General features: G+C 47.3%; 1 protein-coding gene across 2 annotated transcripts in view; it reads left to right on the top strand.

Moving 5' to 3' along the window:
• Positions 1-20,433, top strand: part of VANGL1 (VANGL planar cell polarity protein 1) — a 46,817-nt gene extending 26,384 nt beyond the window's left edge. For both annotated transcript variants that reach the window (XM_082064694.1, XM_082064695.1), the window contains 4 exons: positions 6,409-6,542; positions 9,814-9,946; positions 12,211-12,445; positions 14,134-20,433. In XM_082064694.1, the coding sequence (XP_081920820.1) occupies positions 6,409-6,542; positions 9,814-9,946; positions 12,211-12,445; positions 14,134-14,394 (763 nt within the window). In that variant the 3' untranslated portion in view covers positions 14,395-20,433. The remainder of the gene's footprint in view (positions 1-6,408; positions 6,543-9,813; positions 9,947-12,210; positions 12,446-14,133) is intronic.
• Positions 20,434-21,700: the final 1,267 nt, after the last annotated feature.

Here is a 21,700-nt window from a genome sequence, read left to right as displayed (position 1 = left end):
CAAGGGCAGTGCAAATGTTGGGAAAGCATTCATCGAAATGTGAAGTTCTACCAATAAAGGTGACTGGGAAAAACATTCAGCCCACATGCTGGTACCATGAAGACCAGTTAACTTCATGAAGTATTAGGACGTAAAGCTTCTCAGAAGGAGAATTGCAATGGGAGCATGCCTGTGGGTTTACTGTGGTTTTATAGCTGCTTGCTAGAACTTAGCACTCTGTACATCTGTAGCAGCATCTTCTTAGTGCTGCCCTGGGAATACTTTTATAGGGTTCTTCAGGGAGGCTTAAGTAAGTAGCTTGTTTGAATCATGTGACATAAAGGAGCAGATTTTTTTTTTTCTTTTTTTTCCCCCCAAAGTTTGGTCATACCCTTCTGTAAAACTGTCTTTTTCAAAAGCTCCCATTTCCATATTCACAGCTTATCTGGACACACAGTTAAAATCCTGTTTATTTATTTTTAAAAGACTGGGAGGGGAGAGAACAGATGGGGACTGGTTGCTGCACAACCGTGGCACAAACTGTGTATTTGGGCTCCATATAAATTGTGCCATTAATAGATGTACGTTCGCTTCCTTTGGGGCAGCAGTCATGCTGCCATCACAGTGACAACTTGTTAACTATGCTGAACTTTCCTTCCCTGTTAAAGGCTTGACCTTGCAAATTCTGTTCCCTGCCTGACCAAATGCCAGAAGTCAGGTATCTAAAACAAAATTGCTGCATCCCGGTTGCCTGGTGCCTGTTCCAGGGAGGGCGAGGATTGCATTTGGCTGCCTTAGCAGAGTAGAAACTTCAGTTGTAGTTGTCTGACAAGAAAATGTGGTTTTCCTCCTAGAGTTTGCAGCCTTGTTCTCCTGACTCTACCAAGCTGAAAATGCTGTTGTAGTTACGACGATCAAAAGGCATTTTTCTGCTCTGCTTGCTTGGCCGCAGCCGCTGAAGGAGTTCCTTGCCTTGGCATCTCTGCGGAGCTCTGACTTCAGCTCTGTTTGCGCGAGACGACAAAACTGTAGCTAAGGCATTGGTGCTACTGCAAAGCGCTCCTGCATGACCGCGGTCCCCTCAGGAGCCTTGCTTCAAGGTGCTGCTTGGGGAGGACAGTAAGTACCAAATCCCTCATGCCCTGCCAGCTCATGGGAGGCAGCCCCTGATGTGACTGTGCTGCCCCGGGTGCACCTGCCTGGCCAGCCTGTGGTGGTCTCACCACTATCTATGGTAGGCATGGTGGAGTGGCAAGTCTGTGTAGAGGATAGTGGAAATACCTTCTGTAAGAGCTTCCATCAGGAATGTTATTGGTGTAGGAAGCGCTTTAATTCTGCATTTCAGATGGGTATTTCCAGTTTTGTTTCTGAGGCTCAGTCCTGGTGACTGTGCTTTGGAAGAGCAACCAAGTGTGGTGAAGAACTAGGAACTTGAGCCCCATCTCTGGGCCCAGCAAAAGAGTATGTGAAGGAAGGGGTTTTTCCAGGAGGCAGATGTGATTGTAGGGTGCTTCTCGGAAGGCGCAGAAGTTTTCTGAGCCGGTTGGGTATGAGCTGACAGCGCTGCCAGAGAGTAAGAAGTGCTCTGGGTGAGCAGCTTAGTGTTCCAGGAGACCTCAGCACCTCTTGTAGCAGATACAGCTGGTGCACTTGTAGGCTGGAGACAACCAGTAAGTTAAAATCAGCTCTGCGTGGAAGGTTGCTTTGTGCAGTCCTTGCTCAGCTTCTGTCTGAGGTATCAAAGTTTCCCAGCTGGCTGTGGCATGTATTTTGTGTGCCCAGAGACCCTGGCTTGTTTTGATGCTGTATCTGTTTTGGAGAACATAAAAAGAAAAACAAAATTGTTTGGAGGAGAGGAGTCTGTGTTGGGAACCATTTGATTAAATAACCCCAGGCTTCTTCAGCCCCCAGTTAGCACAGGGCTGATCAGGCCTATCTGACTGTCCCTGTGGATTTTAGGTTTGTGGCTCACTCTGAACTCTGATGCTGCAGGATTTGCATCCATAGCGAGATAAGGAAGTGAGTGCTCTGGTAGCAAACAGCTCAGCTCTTTCTGGATGTGTATTTATATCTCTATCTGTTGCAAAAGCATGAGGCACTTCTCTGCCTCTGATGATCAGCGGTGTCTGGCTGATGGTTGGTATAGTACCATGACAGGCTACTTTTCTAGCTTAGCAGGAAAGCACAAAACTGCTAAAACCACGTGAATTACTCACAGCTGGGTTTGCCCTAGTGTGTCCAATGGCAACTCTGAGTGTAGAGTTGTGGCTTCAATTTTTTTTTTTTCTCCTCCTTATTTTCTTTTTCACTAACCCTTCCTCACCACTTTAGAAGACTCAAAACTCTTACTAGAAACCAGCATGGCCCAAAGCCAGTATTTAGATAATATAAACAGACTACTTGTGCTTTGCTTCAGTATAGCACTGGCTTGTTTTCCTGGAAATCTCCTAAAAAAGCCAATTTCATTATTGGTACAGTTATGTTACAGAAGGCAAATACAAAGCCAAAATGGCCTCTGAGCTGCCAAGTATGGCAAGACTCAAATCAAAATTCCATGTAGCAGCAAGTAGTTGAGCTAAATTGTTTCTGACTTACCTTTTGAGAGAAAAAATTGGCAATAGTTGCTGCCTTTGTGTCACATAGTCCCCTCATCCACTTCCTTGGATCCCCTGTAAAAGTTAATTCATTACTGTTTGTAAAGGACTCTGTGTTTCTTTGCTGCCAAATGCCACTGAGGTACCCTGTGCTTCTGTTGGGTCTGCTTGTTTGCTTTCCCTCTTGTCAGCGTGCTGTGACATGGCCTTCTTCAGGGTAGTGGTAATAATAATTTAAAAAAAATAAAAGAAAGCAGCCCTCCATGTACACAAAATGCAAAGTACCAAAACGTAGAGCCTTACTGCTTGCAAGGAAAACTTGGTTTCTAGTAGGCCACTGGCCTATGAATGAGGCTTTTTCTCATATCATAGGTTTTGAGTCGGAACTGTTGCATGAAAATGCTTTTTGTGTCCTGATGTGCTTTTCTGTATTCTGGTAGTTTGTTACGATGCTTGAAGTATATTGGGCTGCCAGACCTTCTTCATAGGATTGTGAGGAGGATCCTCACTCTGACCTTCTCCAAGCATGCAATTAAGTACTGAGACTTTCTGTTCGTTTTCTTCCTGCCCCTCCCCATTCTTTCAAAATCCTACACGCCAAGGAAGGCCTCGGTTTGCTGAAGTGGGGGGTGAATGAACGCAGTGACTGGCGTGATGCTGAACCCCTCCAGAGACACAGCTGTGAGGAAGCAGCCTCCGAACAACATGGGCCCTGGGATGGCCATCAGCTCCCATCCCTGTTGGAGCTGGCGTCTGGGTCAGGAGATGATTTGCTGCAGCCTCTTCACCTTCCTCACAAGGCAGGAGAGGGTCTGCCCTGCAGTGGAAAGTCCCAAAAAACCTGAATTTCTGTCGGGAGACTGCAGTCTTCCTTAGCGTTTTCACTTTGTTCTTCAGGGCTGCTCCAGGTGCTTATTTGCTTGCGGTTACCCCCGCTCCTTGCACATGGCATTGCACAAGTGTGGTGGGTCTCTTTCTGCTGGGTTTGGGATGGCTGTGCCTGTTCGAGGGGGGGATTCTTGTTGGTCTGCAGCTCCCACGTGGGGCAGGGCTGGCTGTCCTGTGCTGTGCAGGGTGAGGCTTCCCCTTGATGTGGGTGAAGAAGTTGAGCAACACAGCCCAGAAGGCTCTGAATCAGCCTTCTCCTCGCTCTTGCTAATTATTGTGACCCTTCTAATTTTCTTGTTTGGAGAATCTTCTCTTTAATTCTCTCTTCTTTTTTTTTTTTTTTTTTTTTTTTCTTTTTTTCTTTTTTTTCCCCCCCTTCTTTAAAAGATAATTTGAAGAGTTGCAGTACAGCCGTCTTCTTAACCTAACGTGCTTACAATTGACTATATGGGAGATAGAAGTGGGAAACTGATGTTTAATTAAAGTTCTCTCCCTAGAGGGTAGACCCTCTGTGTGATTGGGGTGTCTCATATGTGGGACTGAGCCTGTACTGGATTTGCATCAGCAAAAAATACCTGGGCTTTATTTTTCGAGGCAATGATGGTTGCTTATTGCAATGTAAAAGCTTTGTTGTGTTTGGATTGTGGGTGCATGTGCCAATGAATTGGTGGGGTAGGTTACTTAGTGAGGGGATGGAAGGGTTAATGGGTGGGGAAAGCTGGCATCCTGATGATAATATGCTCTATGGGGTCCAGGGAAAATGTGTATGTATCAAAATAAATTATTCTATCCTGTCATGCATTGTGTTTTGTCCTAATAGAGCTAGTTGGTCAATTAAGCACCTCCCAAACATTTCCCACTGCTGCAATGGAAGTCCCAGTGCAGTCTGAAATGAGTGCAGTGGATTAGCAGAGTATAACTGATTTTTATCTTCTTGTTTTTAATTGGTCCTAGTTTTCCAAATGTATTTCGAGATGAAACTTTATGGAGTTTTACCTTTCTGGGAAGCAGACATGGAAAAACTTAGTCGTGTTTGAATGCAGTCAGAAAGGGGAATATGTGCTGCTGCCGCATGGCTTCTGTTATGACATTTTTATTTTAAGCTGCAGCAAATTCAGAGTAGAAATCAGAACTCTGGCAGGGAGGAAGAAACCGGTTTTCCCTTGTTCTGTATCAGTGACTACGTGTGTGTGGCAGTGGGTCAGTCTCTGCTACTTCATTAAAGGAAAATTATTTCCTTGATTCCGTAGTGGCTTTTTGTTACATATCAGTAGCTGAGTGCTTAAAGGGAGTTGCTTTTAAAAAACCTGATATGAGGAAATATGAAGGACTGACACTTGAAAGGTAAAGCTTTTGAGATGCTCTTGCTAGATGCAAAAGACCTCACCAAACAGTCCTAAAGATGGAAATTGCTTCGAAAGCTAAATTCATCATCTTCAGGAAATACAACTAATGAATTATATTGTGCTGTACCATAATACTGACTGATGAAGGTACATGGTGAACAAGTCTGGGTTTGTTCTTTTTCACAGAATCTTGTGAATGGGCTGGCATCTGTGTTTGAATCACTGATCAGTGGAAGGAGGGGGCAACTGGAGAATTAGGGTGTCAGAGCATGTGTGCGTGTGTGTGTATATTTAAATTACTGGGGTATGATGCAGAAGTTTAATATTAGCACAAGGCACGGGAAAATTTAAATTGCTCCTCTGGGAGTGTGCACTGATTCAGTAGTAGTGCTGAGAATTGAATTTAGGTCTTAATTGGTTTATGTCTTATTTTCCCACGTTACTATCCTTGTAGTGTTTTCTTCCTATGTTGTAACATGTGTGAGAATACTCAGTTGCTTTCCTTAGGAGAAGCTTTGTTGGTAAGTGTGAACTTTACAATTAACTGGCAACAAATGTGTTGGCAGTTCCCTTATAATTTTTGTGCGTTCAAAATGAAATTAAGTTTGCGTTCTTGGCAAATTCCTGCTGGCTGAATCAACGATCTTGGTTCTTTGCTGAGAATACTACTGCTGGCTGAACATGGAGCTGGAGCAACGTGGAGAGATCCATGTCCTAGATCCTCTGTGTGTATTGGCGTTTCTAAACACCATAGCTCTGGTTTGTTTTGAAATACTGTCTTCTTTCTTGGTAGCAGTGCCTACGGACATCTCTCTGTTGTCAAAATAATTGCAAAGGAAGATACCTCTGGGTTGAGCCTTTCCTGTTGCTGGCACATGTGTTGTTTTGCTCCCATGTGTCATCACTTTATGTAGAGGCATCCCTTCAAAGGGGCAGAGGGAGTGTCACTGCTCCTGATTCTGTCCCTGCCTGGGATTTAACAAGCAATACTGAGGTAATCCCTTCTCCGGCAGCCGTACCCCTCAGGCAGCGATCTTATCTTGCTGTGAAAGCTGAAGAGATTGGGTTCTTGTCAGTGCTGGGACAGAGGAGATCTGAGGAGCTGCTGCGAGGTGTGGCTGAAAATGACTCAAAGGGGAAAGCATCCATCCTGAGCTGGGCCCTCCATCAAGGCTGGCCAGCTGCAGCAAAACCAGCATGGTGCTCTGATCTTCAGCCTGGGCAAGGTCTCTGCATCACATCTACCCTACCTACCAGCTTTAGGCAGCCTGAGCTCTTGTTCTGTTCTTTCCCATACTTTGGGCAGCCTAGTGCTTTGCTTTATGTGCCGCCCTTGTAGGGAATTCCTGTCCTCCCCCTGTTTGAGATAGGGGCAGAGACATTTATCTTGCATCTCAAATGAAATTTCAGGTCCTAGAGAGAGTAATTAACATTCTGCGTATTCTGTGGGCGTGACAACCCTGTTCCAAATAATGTGTCTATTATTTATTTATTTGTTTGTTTATCGATTTATTTATTTATAGTAAACAAAAGAACTTGTTGCATTTTGGGGGATTTGGTCTTAGGTTTTCTTTATTTTGTTTGTTTGTTTGTTTTCCCAGCATTCAGCGAGCTGCACTAGTGGTTCTGGAAAATTACTACAGAGATTTCACAGTCTACAACCCAGCTTTGTTAACAGCCTCCAAATCCCGTGCAGCCAAGCATATGGCTGGACTGAAAGTCTACAATGTGGATGGTAGGTGAGGTGAAATGTAGTCTCTGAGACTGGGTGGGATGGGGAAGGGCTGGGTTGGCTTTATGCTTTGTTATGCACACATTCTCACCTTTTTGCTTTGCCAAATCCTTGTCTCTTGCTGGAAATCTTCCTAACAGTGCTGAGTTTACCGGTTCCAGATGACTTTACAGATGTGTTTAGCCCACAATAAGGCTTTTGTCTTTGCCAGGTGAAACGGCCAAGTTTTGGATCAGGCTTAATTATTATGTGGCTTGTCAAGCACTTTTTGACACCACTGCTTGTTTTAGGCAGCCCCTGCATTTTGTCACCCTTGGGCCATCTCCTTGCTTGTGCTAGTACAATAAATACAAATTTTAACCTAAATGAGCTCCTCAGTTGTTTCCCATGCCACTTCCACAGGCAGCCTTCCAGAAAGTGAAGGAGGTTGATACCAATGTGGGAAGAAGCAGCAGCCTTAGGAGTAAATTATGCATGGCCCTGCTCCCAAGTCATCATGATGCTAAGCAGCTTGTGGAAATTCAGCAACAGATAACTATTCCCCTTGAGCTTTACCATTCTGTAAACCTGTTTCAAACTTTTTGGACTTTAAAGACGCCTGTGGAAAGATGGCCGGGTGGATCCCTGTGGACACTCAGGGCAGTGAAAACTGGACTTAATCATTTGACACTCTTAAACCCTATCAGTGAAAGCTAGGCTTGATAAGCAGCCATTACAGCCTTTATGGAAGTGCGCATTCCCTTGATGGAAGAGTTGAAGTTGAGTAGGGAAGCTTTTATAGTGCAGGATGGCTGAAGTCCTGTCACAAGATGTGGTAAGGCACATTCTGCTCATGAATTTGTTAATATTGGAAGGCTTTGAGAGCTGGAAGGGAGAAGGGACTGAAGTGACTTAGCTGAGCAAGGTGCCTCTGTGTGCAGGGTGTGAACTGAAATACAAAGAGTATCTGTCACATGGAGAAACACAAGACATGACTGTTTTGCCTTCAGTAAAGTTTCAGTGCATTATGGATGGGTTTTTTGGGAGCAGGGTTGGTGTTTTTTTGTTTTTTAATTTTTGGTGACTTTTGAATTTTCAAAGACCTTATTGTAAACGTTTCCCCAAACCTGATGCAGCATTCCTGAGCCCCTAAAATTGATTGGATATTTAGATCCTTACAGTGGGATGTCCCCATCCTGACAGAGGAAGGGGGGAGCAGGGTGAAGTGAGAGGGGCAGGCATGCCCATTCTGTATCCCCTGTTGCCTGGAGTGAAGAAGCTCTCAGGTGGGAGAGAATAACTTGGGTTGGAAAGAGGGGACAAACAAGACTCACTCTGCTCTTCTGTAGAGGTGAAGTCTCTGATTGCAGCTGCTCACTCTGAACAAAGTCTGGTGTGTGGAAAGTGAGGGCTTCCCGATCCTGTGGGTATCTGCCTACCATTCAATCCCAGCGGCTCGACAGGCTAGCTGCAGGATGTGCCATTCCAGTTACTGGCTGGCTTGTCTTCTCCTGCACTGCAGCATCTCTTCAGAAGGTGTCAGGGTCACTGTTCCTGCAGCACCTGCTGGGACACTGGGACTTGCAAGCCTGGAGGAGAAACTTCCAGTCTGTTAGTAGCTTAGGAGCTGCTACCTCACAAAACTTTATTGGAAGAGAAGGAACCAGAAGCATGCTCCAGATGTGGCTGGCAGGCCTTTCCAAATGTCAAGCTCATGAGTTTGCCAGGGCCCAAAAACTCATGCCTTCCCTTCTGAGGCACTTATCAGTTCCCTGGGCTGTTGTGGAAATCTCAGGCTTAGAGGCGTGTCCTTAAGGTTCCCGTCCATTTTACAAAGCAGAGCGTAGTTCTGGCTGCAGCTTACCTTGGCATCCTGACAGTCTCTTACACTCTCCGTGTGAAAAGAGAGTAATGCTATTAAGGCAGCCTAATTTGTTGGCAGCTTTTGTATTTGATAGTGGAACAGCCAGGAAGGAAAAACATCAGGCTGTAATCTCTCTTATACAGAATGGGTAGGCTCACCTTCAAAACCAGGATTTTCATTGCCAGGCATAGTCAACGAGGCAAATTACGGTCCTAAACCAAATTTGGGAGCGAGTGTCTCCCTTGAGTCATATCTTCCATTTCAGAGCTGTGAAACAAAGTCTGAAGTGTTTAGACTTTTAAGAAGCTGTCTGTGTGAATGCTCGTCCTTCCCACTGCCGAGCTTTAAGCTTCTGTCTTGGAATCTGGTTTGTGCTTTTTAGGAAAAAATTAACAAGTTGCCCTTGCATGAGCAGAACAATTTTAAGCATGTCTGTGCAATTGATTGGCCTTAACTACTGCCAGTTGAGAGTGTGGGCTTTCAGAGCAGTTAGTCAGAAAAGCAGCTCATGGTGGCTTGGATGCAGTCCAAGGCTTCTCCTTTTTCCCTCTGGGTAGACCCTGCTCTATCTAGGTAGAAGGGCTGATAGACTCTTCTAGGGCAGCATTTTTTTCCTCTATCTGCCCAAACGGCCAGACCTGTGAGCTTCATGGTGGAGCTGCAGAACCTACTACTGTATTTGAAGGTCACTAATTAAGGTCTTGTAGTAGACAGCTCTGTCACTTGGTCGGGTGTTACAGAGCAGATAGCAGCTTTGCTGTAGCTGTTAACAGCAACAGAAGCTGTAATGGCAGGTGCTGTTCAGAGTGCCATGAGAAGCTGCTACGCTTATAGACCCCAGTGTACCCTATTGCAGGATTGTTGTTCTGACAGCATTTGCCCTTCCGGAAAACCCTGTGCTTTGTCTAAAGGTGACCCTGCTGCCTCCGCCTCCTGTTTTTCCTCCCTGCGCGTAACTGCCTGGAGTTTGGCTTTTGTTCATTCATCTCCATGTCTCATGATGTTCTTGTGTTTGTCTTTCTCCTCTTTCCAACTCCTCACTTCTTGTGCTCACACACTGTCTTGTTGCTGAAACGTGATGTGTTCCAGCTGCCCTTGCCTTCAAACTGAAAACATATATAATGGGTGGTAAGTTGCATCTTTGGCATGTGCACCTCACCTCTGCCTTTGTGTATGTTGCGTGAGATCCTTCATCCCAACTAACTTTCCTCCTCCACGTGCCAAATCCCCTTCTCTAAGCCTGTGCTGCCTCGCAGGGTTTCTACCAGAGCTCCTGAGGACTGGGAAAGGGTTTATAGATTTGGCTGGGACAACTGGAGCCACAGGGCACTTGTGACAGGTGCTGTGGGGTGCTGGTCTGTCCCAGCCCCAGCCCTGTGGCAGTAACACCACTTTTCTCATCTCCTTTTTCCTCGTCCTCGCCTCCCGAAGGCCCAGGTAACAACGTGTCGGGGCAGTCCCGTGCCATGATCGCAGCCGCAGCACGTCGCAGGGACTCCAGTCACAACGAGCTGTACTATGAAGAGGCTGACCATGAGCGCCGAGTGAAAAAACGCCGTGCAAGGTAAAGCCATCCCAGGTGCCAGGCTCAGTCGCAGGGGGCTTGCTGAGCCTGGCAAGAGAGGGGGGACCCATGATTAAGGGCTGTAAACCTGTCGCAGCAAAGAAGCATGTGAAACCCAGATGCATAAGTGATGGCAGCACCTTGCAACTGGAATTACCTGAAGAACGTGCATAAAGCAGAGCTTATGTATAGTATGCAGATAAGCTAATGCAATGTCATGGATTAGGGAACAGTCCAGTGCTTGACAAATCTGTAGTTACTTGCTGTAGGAACTCCCATTATTTCCCCCCATGCCCAGGCTGGTCGTCTCAGCTCAAGTAATCCAGGGACAGGATCAGTGGAGCACTTGGTGTTGCTTGTTCATGGGCGAGGAGAATATTTGTGTTTGCAGACTACTAACAGGGGCAGTTTGACTGCCCTTTTCAATGACTTGAGGAGGAAAGACCACAAGCGGTTACATTCTATTTTGGACCATAGGTATGTTTTCTGCCAATTGCGCTCGGTTGCAGAGTTGATGCTTTGTTGAGGTGACCCGAGATAGTGCCTCTTTTTGCTTTGGAGCTTAATTGACGTTTTGTAGTTAACATGCTTAACAGTTTGAGGCAAGTTGCTTACAGACAGGCACCCCTGAACTGAGCTGTGTTTGGAAGGAATGTGCTGTAACTGGAGGGAGCTGGCTTGTTTTGTGTTTCCTTTTGGCAGTTTATATTTCATTGGGAAGGTGCTGGCACAGTGTGTCCCCGCAGCCTGCTTCCGTCTGACCTGTGCTCTATGTCAGCTCTATTTTGGGGTCTCTTCCAGGCTTGGAGCAATAGGAACTTAAACTTTCCTTTCTGTGCAGCACAGCACTCTAACTCGGGCACATCTCCGTTCCATGCTGAGTTTGATTAGAATGGCTGCTTAGTCAGGGGAAAGCCATCAGTCACTAGAAGATTAGGCCAGATATTTTGAAGGAGGAAGGTCAGAGCTGCAACAAAAAGACATGAGGAGATTAGAAATTCATTTCCACCCCCTACCTCCTCCAGGTCAAATTAAACAAAATGGGCAGGGGTCAAGGCCTCTCGTTCTGTTTCTCATATGTAGTCTGAAAGCCGTGTGCCATACCTCTGCTTGTCTCAAGGGAGTTCCACTGGCTTTAAGATGCTTTGGATATCGAGAGCAGTGTGGAAAGTAGTTGATGACTTGAGTGGAAGTCTAGTGTGAAACAAGTCCTGGCTGGAGCGGCAAAAGAGCTTTGTTGGGTGACCCATTATCATTGCTTTTTCCTCACTAAATGCAATGTAGCCCCTTGCTTGTTGCTTAGTACTGGGCTAACTTGCAAGTGTCATATCCTTCTGTTTGCATTTTTGTGATGTGGTCTTGGTGTTTGCTCACCTGTGCCAACACGGGAATGGTTTGCAGGGTGTCTCTAGCTGCAGTGTTAGGAGTGAAGATGGGAGCCCCGTCACTGTTCTAATTCATGGGCCGCTTGATCAGACGTCACTTTGCTGCTTTGCCCCCTGTGACTGTTGACTTGTAGACACAGGGAAGAACTGAAAGATGAGGGAAACAGGTCACACAATCCCCTTCCCACTCTCCACCTTCCCCTCTAAGAACATCCCACAATCCTTGAGAAGGGTTAGAAATATGAGAGTTTACTCCCCAACACGGGAATGGTTTGCAGGGTGTCTCTAGCTGCAGTGTTAGGAGTGAAGATGGGAGCCCCGTCACTGTTCAGTGGAGGGGTGCAGAGCGATAACTCGGCAGCACAAGTCCTGTATCCAGCTGGTGTAAATCCGAGCAGACAGCAGCTTGTGAGCACAGAGTCTCGAAGCAATCTGCATCCTGGTCACGGTTGTTTATAGCCAGCCTTTTCCGGACTCCTTGCCTGTCCTTATGCTTTACGCTGCAGTACTGTGTGCTGGAACCGTTGTTTTCAAAGGCATGCACTGAAGGCAAGGGCAGCTGTGACTTATTTGAGTCATGTAGCTGATGTTTATGCTGTGTTGGCAGAAACAAGTATGACACTTGGGCTTTTGAAGTGTTAATCCTGGTTTATGACCCTCGATTGCTGGATGGCTTGGCCAAGGAAAGAAAAGCTGCTGTTTACCCCTCCAACTATCAGCAGAGAAGATTTTCTGTAAATTGTCTGATGGCAGGCAGTGACTCAGTGGCAAAGATGGGAGTAGGAGCTTGTAAATCCTGACTCCCAGGCTTTGCCTTAACCACAGACCCATCTTACCCCTCTTGTTATGACTCTTGCTGTCCTGTTTTTCCTTCTGCAGGCTTGTGGTTGCAGTAGAGGAGGCTTTCACTCACATCAAACGCCTTCAGGCGGAGGAACAACAGAAAGCTCCAGGAGAGACGATGGACCCCCGAGAAGCAGCCCAGGCGATCTTCCCCTCCATGGCAAGAGCTCTGCAGAAGTACCTTCGCACCACCCGCCAGCAACAGTACCACAGCATGGAGAGCATCTTGCAACACTTGTCCTTCTGCATCACCAATAACATGACACCAAAGGTAACACTTTCTCTAATGTTGATGCAGGAAGAAGGGAGAAAGGGATGGCACATCTGTGTGTGCATGCAGAACTGAAAACAGTCAAGGGAGGTAAATGGAGGTTTTCATAGTTCCTGTCTGCGATCAGTGCATTGCAGGTGGCATCAGGTTTTAAAGGGAAGTAATGTTTTGTCTACAGCATCTTCTGTCTCTTTTTTTTTTTCTGAAAGTACCTATGAAATAATTGTTCTCATATCCAATTCCGCAAACGAAGAACCAAAGAAGTGTTCAAGGTGGTGGCCTTGAGTCAAGGGGAATTCTCCCAGCTGGCTCATGGTAGCAACATGATCCAGGTGGCAACCTGCAAAGGACCACTTTTTTTTTTTTGGTTCCCTCTGCAGTGTTCCGTTTTGGACTGCTTCTAATTATTGCCTAAATCCCTGTGTGTCTGACAGTGTTTCTAATTCATGGGCCGCTTGATCAGACGTCACTTTGCTGCTTTGCCCCCTGTGACTGTTGACTTGTAGACACAGGGAAGAACTGAAAGATGAGGGAAACAGGTCACACAATCCCCTTCCCACTCTCCACCTTCCCCTCTAAGAACATCCCACAATCCTTGAGAAGGGTTAGAAATATGCGAGTTTACTCCTGAACAGTTACCCAGGACTTACTACGCTAAGAGCAGAAATGCTGTCAAGAGATGGGGTTGAGCACCCTCTCACTGGGATCCACCTGGGACCTTGGCCTGGGACCTTGCCCAGCAATTCTGCTGCCATTAAGATTGCAAAGGAGACTTGAAAACACAAGTGATGTCAAACAGTGTCCCACGTTCTGCTTTCAGTTTTGCAGCTTCAGTCAGGCTGCAAACATGGAAACCTCTGCTGCCCACCTTAGCCTGGCCTGAACTAAGATGATTAAGGGAGTGGAGCATCTCCCTTATGAGGAAAGGCTGAGGGAGCTGGGTCTCTTCAGCTTGGAGAAGAGGAGACTGAGGGGTGACCTCATTAATGTTTACAAATATATAAAGGGTGAGTGTCATGAGGATGGAGCTAGGCTCTTCTCTGTGACAACCAATTATAGGACAAGGGGTAGTGGGTACAAACTGGAACACAAGAGGTTCCACTTAAATTTGAGAAGAAACTTCTTCTCAGTGAGGGTGACAGAGCACTGGAACAGGCTGCCCAGGGAGATTGTGGAGTCTCCTTCACTGGAGACATTCAAAACCTGCCTGGACACATTCCTGTGTAACCTCATCTAGGTGTTCCTGCTCTGGCAGGGGGATTGGACTGGATGATCTTTTGAGGTCCCTTCCAATCCCTAACATTCTGTGATTGTGTGATTCTGAAGAATGGAGGGCCAGCTATCCCATCTGCTTGTTTGGGATGGGTTATGCAGCTGGTAGGGGAGAAATGACCTCTGCTTTACTGAACTGCTGCTGGATGGCAGTCTTGACAGCAAGAAGTTGGGGGCTGTAACTTTGCAGACTTGCTGGGATGGACTCAAAGAGGATCTCCTAGTGGTTGTCTCTGCTCCTGGGGTCTGAAAAGCTGGGAGGGACTGGGAAGAGGATGTTTGCTGAAGTGTGGAAGCTGAAACAGTTTGCAGTGTGGCAAGCCTGTGCTTGCAGAGCTGTATATGGTGATGGGAAGAGAGCATCGATGCAGAGCTAGTTGTGGGGCTGGCACTAATGCGTGTCCTTCTCTTGGCAGGCATTCCTGGAGCGTTACCTCAACCCGGGCCCAACCCTCCAGTACGACAAGGATCGCTGGTTCTCCAAGCAGTGGACGCTCGTCAGCGAGGAAGCAGTCACAAGCGGGTTACAAGACGGCACTGTGTTTGTCCTCAAGTGCTTGGACTTCAGCCTTGTTGTTAATGTGAAGAAAATCCCCTTCATCAAACTCTCAGAAGAGTTCATAGACCCTAAATCTCATAAATTTGTCCTCCGCTTACAGTCTGAGACTTCAGTCTAAGGGATTTTGAGGGTGGGTTGTTTGGGGACATTTTTTTTTTTCAATATTGTGCTTTTGGGTTTAATTTCCCTAATGCTGACTGAAACTGGCAGATGATGGACCAGTAATATTTGACCATCTGCACTTTATTTGGAAAGGGGAGGGGGGTGTTGGGATATCTTATCTAGAAAGAAATATCTTAAGAGGTGACAGGGTGACTTGGCTCAGTTAGCTCAGCCTTGGAGGCAGAACAGATTTTTTTTTCATTTTTCCCTTCCCTTTCCAGGCGTACTGTAAATCTCATGCTCTCTTCACATGATTGCAATGTCGGTATTTTTGTTGGAGTGCTGCCTTATGCCACGTGCACCCTTTTGCTTTTGTGTCTCTGCTTTTGCTACCTGTAGCTGTTTCTAAGAGCGCGTTGCTCACCTCCCCGCTGTAGAAACCTCCTTGTGTGGGGCGTTGTGACAGTCCCTGTTCACTCAGGGAGGATATTGAAGGGTGGATGTGAGAGGATTCTGCCTCTGTGAGCCACCTAATCTGGAGAATGAAGATTTTTATTCTTTTCCTCCCCTCCATGTGTCAGTGCTGGACCTGTATGAGTGTAGTGGGGTGGTTTTGGTCTCTCTATATCTGAAATTGCTTGTCTTGAACTGGATCAGCCCATCTTGCAGATCTATTTTACCAGTGCTTGTTAATGAAACTGTTCTGTGTGACACAGCTCCCTGTTATCTCTCACCTGCTTGCCCATATCTTTGTCAGGCACTCCCAGGGCTCCCCATTTCTGTCCCCTTCTGTCTGGCTTTCCGAATGTGTTTCTCCAGCCACAGTCCCCTCAGGGTCTGCCTTACTGCCGCTTCCTTTTGCACCTGCAGGGCTGTGTATTTGAACCAGGACAGGGTAGGCAAGTAGCTGGCTCCTCCTCAGATAAATTACAGACCCTCCCTGTGTCTGACAGCCTCTTCGAGGGCAAGGGGCTGCAGGCAGGAATGCACCCCTCCCTCTCTAGCTGGCTTTGAGTGTGTCTGGAGGAAAGATGTGCAAAAGCACTTCCCTGCTTGAGGAGAGGAGCCAGGGAAGGGCTGACCTCAGCCATGTGCACTTGCTCTGGCGAGCTGCTGTGCTCTGGAAACACTGCAGTATGTCCTTCCCCACCGTACGCCTTCAGCTATAGCTAAGAAATACCAAACTATATCTGAATGTTGAATATCTCCTTGCCTTTTTCGGCCTTTCTGTGCTGCTCAGTGTTGGGATCTGCTCCTGTGAGAGATGTGTAGCTCTTACATTGCAGTTTGGTTTGTCCAGCTGCCTTTGCCCATCAGTGCAGCTTTCATGTGTGATTCCTGTCATCTGAGATTTATGGAGTTTTGAAAAGTTTGCTTTTAACAATGAACCTAAACTGGTGTCTGAATGATTGCCAGCACAGGGTATCATGTGACTCTGGAGCCACCTCCAAGGCTGGCAGTGACCTGCATTCGGTCAGGCGTCTCTGAGAGCCCCCCAGCTCTGTGGCCGTGGATTTGTGTGTGTGAATGCAAATGCTGGATTCATTCTGCCCAGTCTTTTGCCATGCAAATGTCTCTATCAGGCAGGAGCTGACATGCCCTCCATACAGATGTCTTAACACAGAGGGCCCCGGTTCAGCAAGGTACATAAGCCAGTGCCTTTCACTGCCAGGGTGCATCATCTTCTGAGGAGGCCTGTGACACCCCTTCCCATCCCCTTTGGCCTTCCCTGGGCTGGTCTCTGCTCTTATCAGTGGGAGGTGGCCCAGCTAAGACCAGGGAGTGGGTCTCTGCCAGTCCTGCATGGCATGGCTCATGTGGGCTGGCCAGTGCCCACCACAAGCTGGTGGGAGGGAGCAGTGACCATAAGCGGGGTGCTAGGGACAGGGCAGGGGTGTCCAGCATCTTCCAGCTTCAGCAGCGAGGGAGCTGCATCTTCAATAGCACCTGCAGATAGTCCTCTTGGGATCAAGGGAACACCCTGGTGAGCAAGGGTTCAGAGTGGTGATTCCCCATCCAGGTGACACTTGCAGTTTCCTCCACCTTTCTACAAGTGCATAGTCGTCACCTGGGTCTTGTATTCTCCATGTAATGTGCCAGATGTAGTTGCAAAGAAACTAGATGGTGCGGTACATGACAGGATCATGCCCACATCCCTTAAAGGACGGGAAGTAGAGTTTTTCTGTCTCTGAACTTAGTGTTTTGGTTTCTTTCTATGTCAGGATTTCCAGTAGTCTGTATGGGGACTCCTTTATTAACTGTGGCCTTCGCAGTTGTATTATTTTGAAAAATTAGATGGGTTCAGTCTTTTATCTTAAAAAAATTAAAAATAATGAGGGGGAGCATATAGTATCTCGCACTTTGTTCTCCTAAAGACGTGTGTATCTGGCTTCTGCGATGTGCATAATCAGCAAGGTGGGAGAGACTCGCAGTAGCTTGGGAGACCATGGAGCACTTCCGTCTGTGTGGAGGCTACTGCCTGTGGCTGAATTGGCTCATTTCTGTGAAGCCGGAACAAGAACCACCTTGCCGGGGGCTTGGGAGCAACGTGTGTGTGAGAGCACCTTGTCACAGGCACCTCTGCAAAACTTTCTTATTTTCCACAGGATCTCTTTCCCTTTTTTATCCCCCCCACAGGGGGGGTTGTCTGACACTATCTGCTCAGGAAACTCCTGTTTTAATTGCGTTAAGTCATTGAACGCATGGAGAACCAGATGGCAGCGGCGTGTGCTTGCTCTGAGTCTGCTTTCTCGTCTGTGTGCTGTGGTTCTGCGCTGCCTTTTCTGCCTGCCACTGAAAAGGACACTGTCAACAAGGGGCAGCTCCTACATTAAATGCTCTTCCCTGTGTTAGTGGTGTGAGTGCTTTGCCTGATGAAATCTGAAGGAGAGGACTTGGCCTCTCAAATGGTTTTTCTAGAGATGCAACCTGCTTAAGGATGAGGATAGACTAAACGGGGAATTGGGACTCCTGAGTATTCCGTGTTTGTTTTGTGTTTTTTTTTAAATGACATTTTATTTTTCAGGGTCTCTCTTGTTTCCTCTCTCCATGCAAAATCAGGGGACCACTGTCATACCTACCTCACTAGGGTGCTGTGAGGCTAAACTCAACTTGTCAAGTGCTTTGAGATCCACAGATTCATCTGTGGCATCTATAGGGATTCAGATTCTTTATTAAAAATACTGAGCAGTGAGAGCAGACTGGTTTGTTTAACTCTGTTTATAGCCAGCTAATGAGTAAGAATCGAGTCACAGGGAGCGAAGCTCTGATCCAAATCCTGCAGTCCTTACTTCTGCAGAGCTTGCCAAGAGCTGAGCACAAATAAGGCTTGTAGGATTTGCCAGCCATGCCCAGGCTGTTTTCCTCCAAATGTCTCTCCTATCCTGCACTGTCTTCTTGTACATATTCTCCCTCCTCTCTCCCCGCCTGGATGCTTGTACCTGGCTGGGAATTGTTTTTTAGAATTCAAGTGGTTTATAAGACAACCCTGTTTGTGGTGAAGTGGACAATGTCCCCCTCAGAGGAGATCCTTGCACTGGACATCCTTCGCTAAAGGCTGCACCATTTGATAGGGTGCTGTGTTGCCCCACTCCTCTCCTCTATGTTGCCATTTTTCCTGTGACTCTCAATTATGCTGCTTGGATACTTTAAAGGCTTTGGGTTTTTTGCTCTCAGATTTTTTTAGAGCCTAAATCCGAAGCCATGCTGAGATCTTCCAAAACCAGATGCAGCTAAGTCTTTCAGATGGAGCAGATGGAAATGGCTGTGGGTTTCCACAAAGGCTGGCTCTCTGTTTCGTGGCGAAACAGTGAAAGATTCTGATTTCTTGCAGCTTTTAGGATTATGTGGGCAGATATTAAACCCTTAATACCTTGCCAGCCGTGTAACTAGGCCTGGGCTAAGTTTGTTAGCAGATCTGTTGGCTTCTTATTGCCATGTGACTGCAGCCATCGCTGCATAGGCTCTGTGGGGCTGCTCCAGGTCTCAAACTCCTTTCCTGTTCAGGGGAGCAGAGCAGGCAGCACTCTCAGAAGTGTAAGGATTCTTGCACTTCCCTCCATCGCGTACCAGTCCTTGCCCAAGCCACTGTGGTCAGCTTGTGGAGGTGAGGGAGCTGCTTGCAAGTACCACTTTTCACCCTGCAGAGGGGAGATGCTGCCACTCACACACCCCTGTAGGCAGCAGGGGAGCTGGGGAGGGATGCACCGTGCATGATGAAAAGTTGGCATGATGCAGCTTGCTCGCAGAACAAGGTCAGCTCCGGCTTTTGGGGTTGTGCTGGGTGCCTTGAAGAGCAATCCCCCCTGAAGGGGGAAATTGGAGAGAAGGGCAGATCTGATTTCAGCCTCTGTCAGCTATTCCTCTGACCTCTGCCTCAAAATCTTCCTGCCAGCAACTTCAGTCACTCTAACTCACATCCTCCACTCGCTGTGGATTTTTTTTTCCCCTGAAATTCCCTAGTGAGGAACAAGTATCCACTGGGATGGGAGGTGCTGGGGCTGCAGTTTGGAGGTCGGGGACAACTTACAATAAGGCACAAATCTGGGGGAGATCTGAACATATGCCAACCCTCATGGAGCCTCTTAACCTTTTCTGTTGGGATGGAGATCTCCACACAAAGCCTTGGGAATCTGCTGTTGCCAAGTATACCAAAAGCTGTGAGGAAGCAGTTTCTAAAGCTGGCCCTGCCTAAGTTGCTTTTAAAAGTCTTGTTTGAAATGTGTTTGTTTCCAGCACTTGCTGCTGAAGAAACTGGGAAGATCCATACTGTGCTAAATGTGGAAACCTCTTCAAGCCAATTTCATCTTGCTTACCAAAACGTGTAAACCTGCCCTTTTTAAAGGTAAAACAGAAGTTCTGTAGTCTTTTGCAGAAATGCTCCAGTCTCATCCCAGGTTCCTCTGCTCAATTCTGCTCAGTTCTGCCCTGCTGTATGAGAGCTGATTGTGAGATGTGTGCGCAGATGTCTGTTTTCTCATTCAGCTTGTGCATGTCTATGTGGGTTTTTTTCCTCTTATAGGTGTGTGCATTATACATGTCTAAAAGCCTCAAGCCAGGCTTGGTGGTTCGGTGTTTAAACTGTGTTAAGAAGGAAGCGCGCTTGGGATTGAGCCGTTTAGTATTTTTTAAAAAAAGAAAAAATTAAAAAATCGCTCCAAATTTTTGTTCTCCTAAAAGAAGATGGCTTTGGGCCATTAAGTCTCTTACAGGAATATGAATCCTCCTGCATTCAGGCTGCTGCCTCTTATAGATGATGACCAAAAGTTGCCGTTTCTGACAGCTGCCCTGTGATGGGTGCGGATCACTTTGGGATATTCCCGAGCCGGGTCCCTGCAGCACCAGCAGTACCGCTCGTGTTACCTGCTCCTCTGCATCCCTCCAAGAGACTGCATTTTTATCCCGGAGCCCTGCAGGCAGCAGCCAGCCCTGCCCTGTGTCTGCTCTGCCGGGAGCGGGAATCAGTCCTTCCCTCCGGCTGCTTCCCATGCACCTCTCACCAGTGCTGACGATGCTTGGGGGGCATCCCCTGTGTGCACGGGGGGACGCTGGGGCTCGCTACCTGCACAGACGTAACTGTGAAGGAATCTTACACTCTTCTGTGCCTGTTTCTTTGATTCAGCGTTATCGTGTCTTGGGGAAGGGGGCAGGAGCGATCGCCCTTCCCTCGCCCTCTTTTGATCACTGTGTAATACTCTTTTTCTACACAAACTGTGTATAGTAAGATGGGTTTTGCCAAGGTTTTCTAATTAATAGACACTAACCAGCATTTCTTTTTTTTTTTCTCCTCTTTGCACATGTGACTTTAACTGCAATGGTACATGGTCTTTCTGTTCTTTTCTAATCGTGAACTTAAAGTAAGCAAATTCCTGGTGTCTGTGACATTAATGCACTGTGGGTCTAGCCTAGAAAATTGTTCTGTTCCAAGCTGGGTTCTCTTAAGTTATAGCTGGATGGGGTTTTGTCGTTTTTAAACTGAAACATAAAACCGTTTTACACTTTGCATATTTTGTACAGTAAAATTCTGGAAATAAACTGAAACCAGATTCGATTGTCACACTCCTTCCTCTTATCCTTTCAGACAAAAAAGAAAGCTTTTCTGGCCTTCAAGCATTCCTTAGCTGTGGCTGGGAGGGGCCCTGCAAACATGTGGTTTAACCTTTTTGAGGCTGACTTCTTGTCACCCTCATTCTAGACCTTTCTCATCTGCCCTGCCACAGTAAAATGCAAACTCATTTATCACTTCTGAAGAAAGACTGGTAGGTGAGTGCTTTGAACACCTGAAATCTCAAAGGATGGGGAGCAAATGCAGCTGGTGAGGGTGTGTGGCGGGGGGTGGGAGGGAGCGGAGAGGAGATGACTGGAGTGGGAACAGGTTTTTCTGCCTCCTGTCTTCTCTGGTAGTTTGCACAGGAATTATGAAGTGCAGGATTCATGGTAGAGTTCCTTATTTGCACCCGGCAGGGAGGAGGAGCGGTGAGAGGAGGAAAAGCCAGTGCTCCTCGTTTGTGTGGTTGCGAGCCTGTGCTCTGCCAAATCAATGTGTGGGGATTTCACCCCAACAGCACCTGTGGGTACAGCTCTCCCCACCTCCCGTTTCCATCACCAGGAAGCTGAGAACTTGGAACTGTGGGAGCAGCCTTCTTGCTTAGAGAGTCTTCGATACCTGCTCTTCAGGAAAGCCCTTTTTGATGGGGAGTACCTGGCCTCGCAGCTGTGCCCTGCCTGGCAGATCTCGGTGGCTTTGACTGCTGGAAAAATCCACAGGATGCTGCTGTGCGGTGAAAATTACAGTGCAGCAGTTGTGGAGATAAGCAGCACACCTATAAATGCTGGTGGAGAGAAATATCCATGTGGGTAATTCTCTGCTTGTGGGGGAGAGATGGATGTATTTAGGATACAGAGCGCTAAACTAAAGCCTGGGAGGAAGCAGGAAGGGTGGGATAGTGGTGTGCTTGGTCCTGCCTCCTGCCCTCCCTTGATCTCTCTGCTTTTGATCTGTCCCCCTCATCCTCCCAGTGCTTTGGCAGTGCCCAGCCCTGGGCTGTTTGCAGTGCAGCTCCTGGAGATGGGCAGGGAAAGGAAACTGCTGCTACTGCCCTGCAGAGCCTGTGTGATGGGTGAGCAGCCCTTGCTGGTTCCCTCCTGCTCCTCAGAGGAAGACCTGACTTGCCAGGCTGGAGCTGTGTAGGTAAATGTTCTGTGGGAGCCAGCTGCAAGTGTGTTGTGGGAAGGTGGAATCTGGAAGCAGGAATTTGGCACAAACAAGATAATGGGCTCATCAGCCTTATCCTAGACTCTTGGCTGTAAGAGTTATAGAATCA

The sequence above is a fragment of the Streptopelia decaocto genome (assembly GCF_964273445.1).
Source record: "Streptopelia decaocto genome assembly, chromosome: 1".
Lineage (NCBI taxonomy): Eukaryota > Metazoa > Chordata > Aves > Columbiformes > Columbidae > Streptopelia > Streptopelia decaocto.
This window is presented reverse-complemented; position numbering and strand designations above follow the sequence as displayed.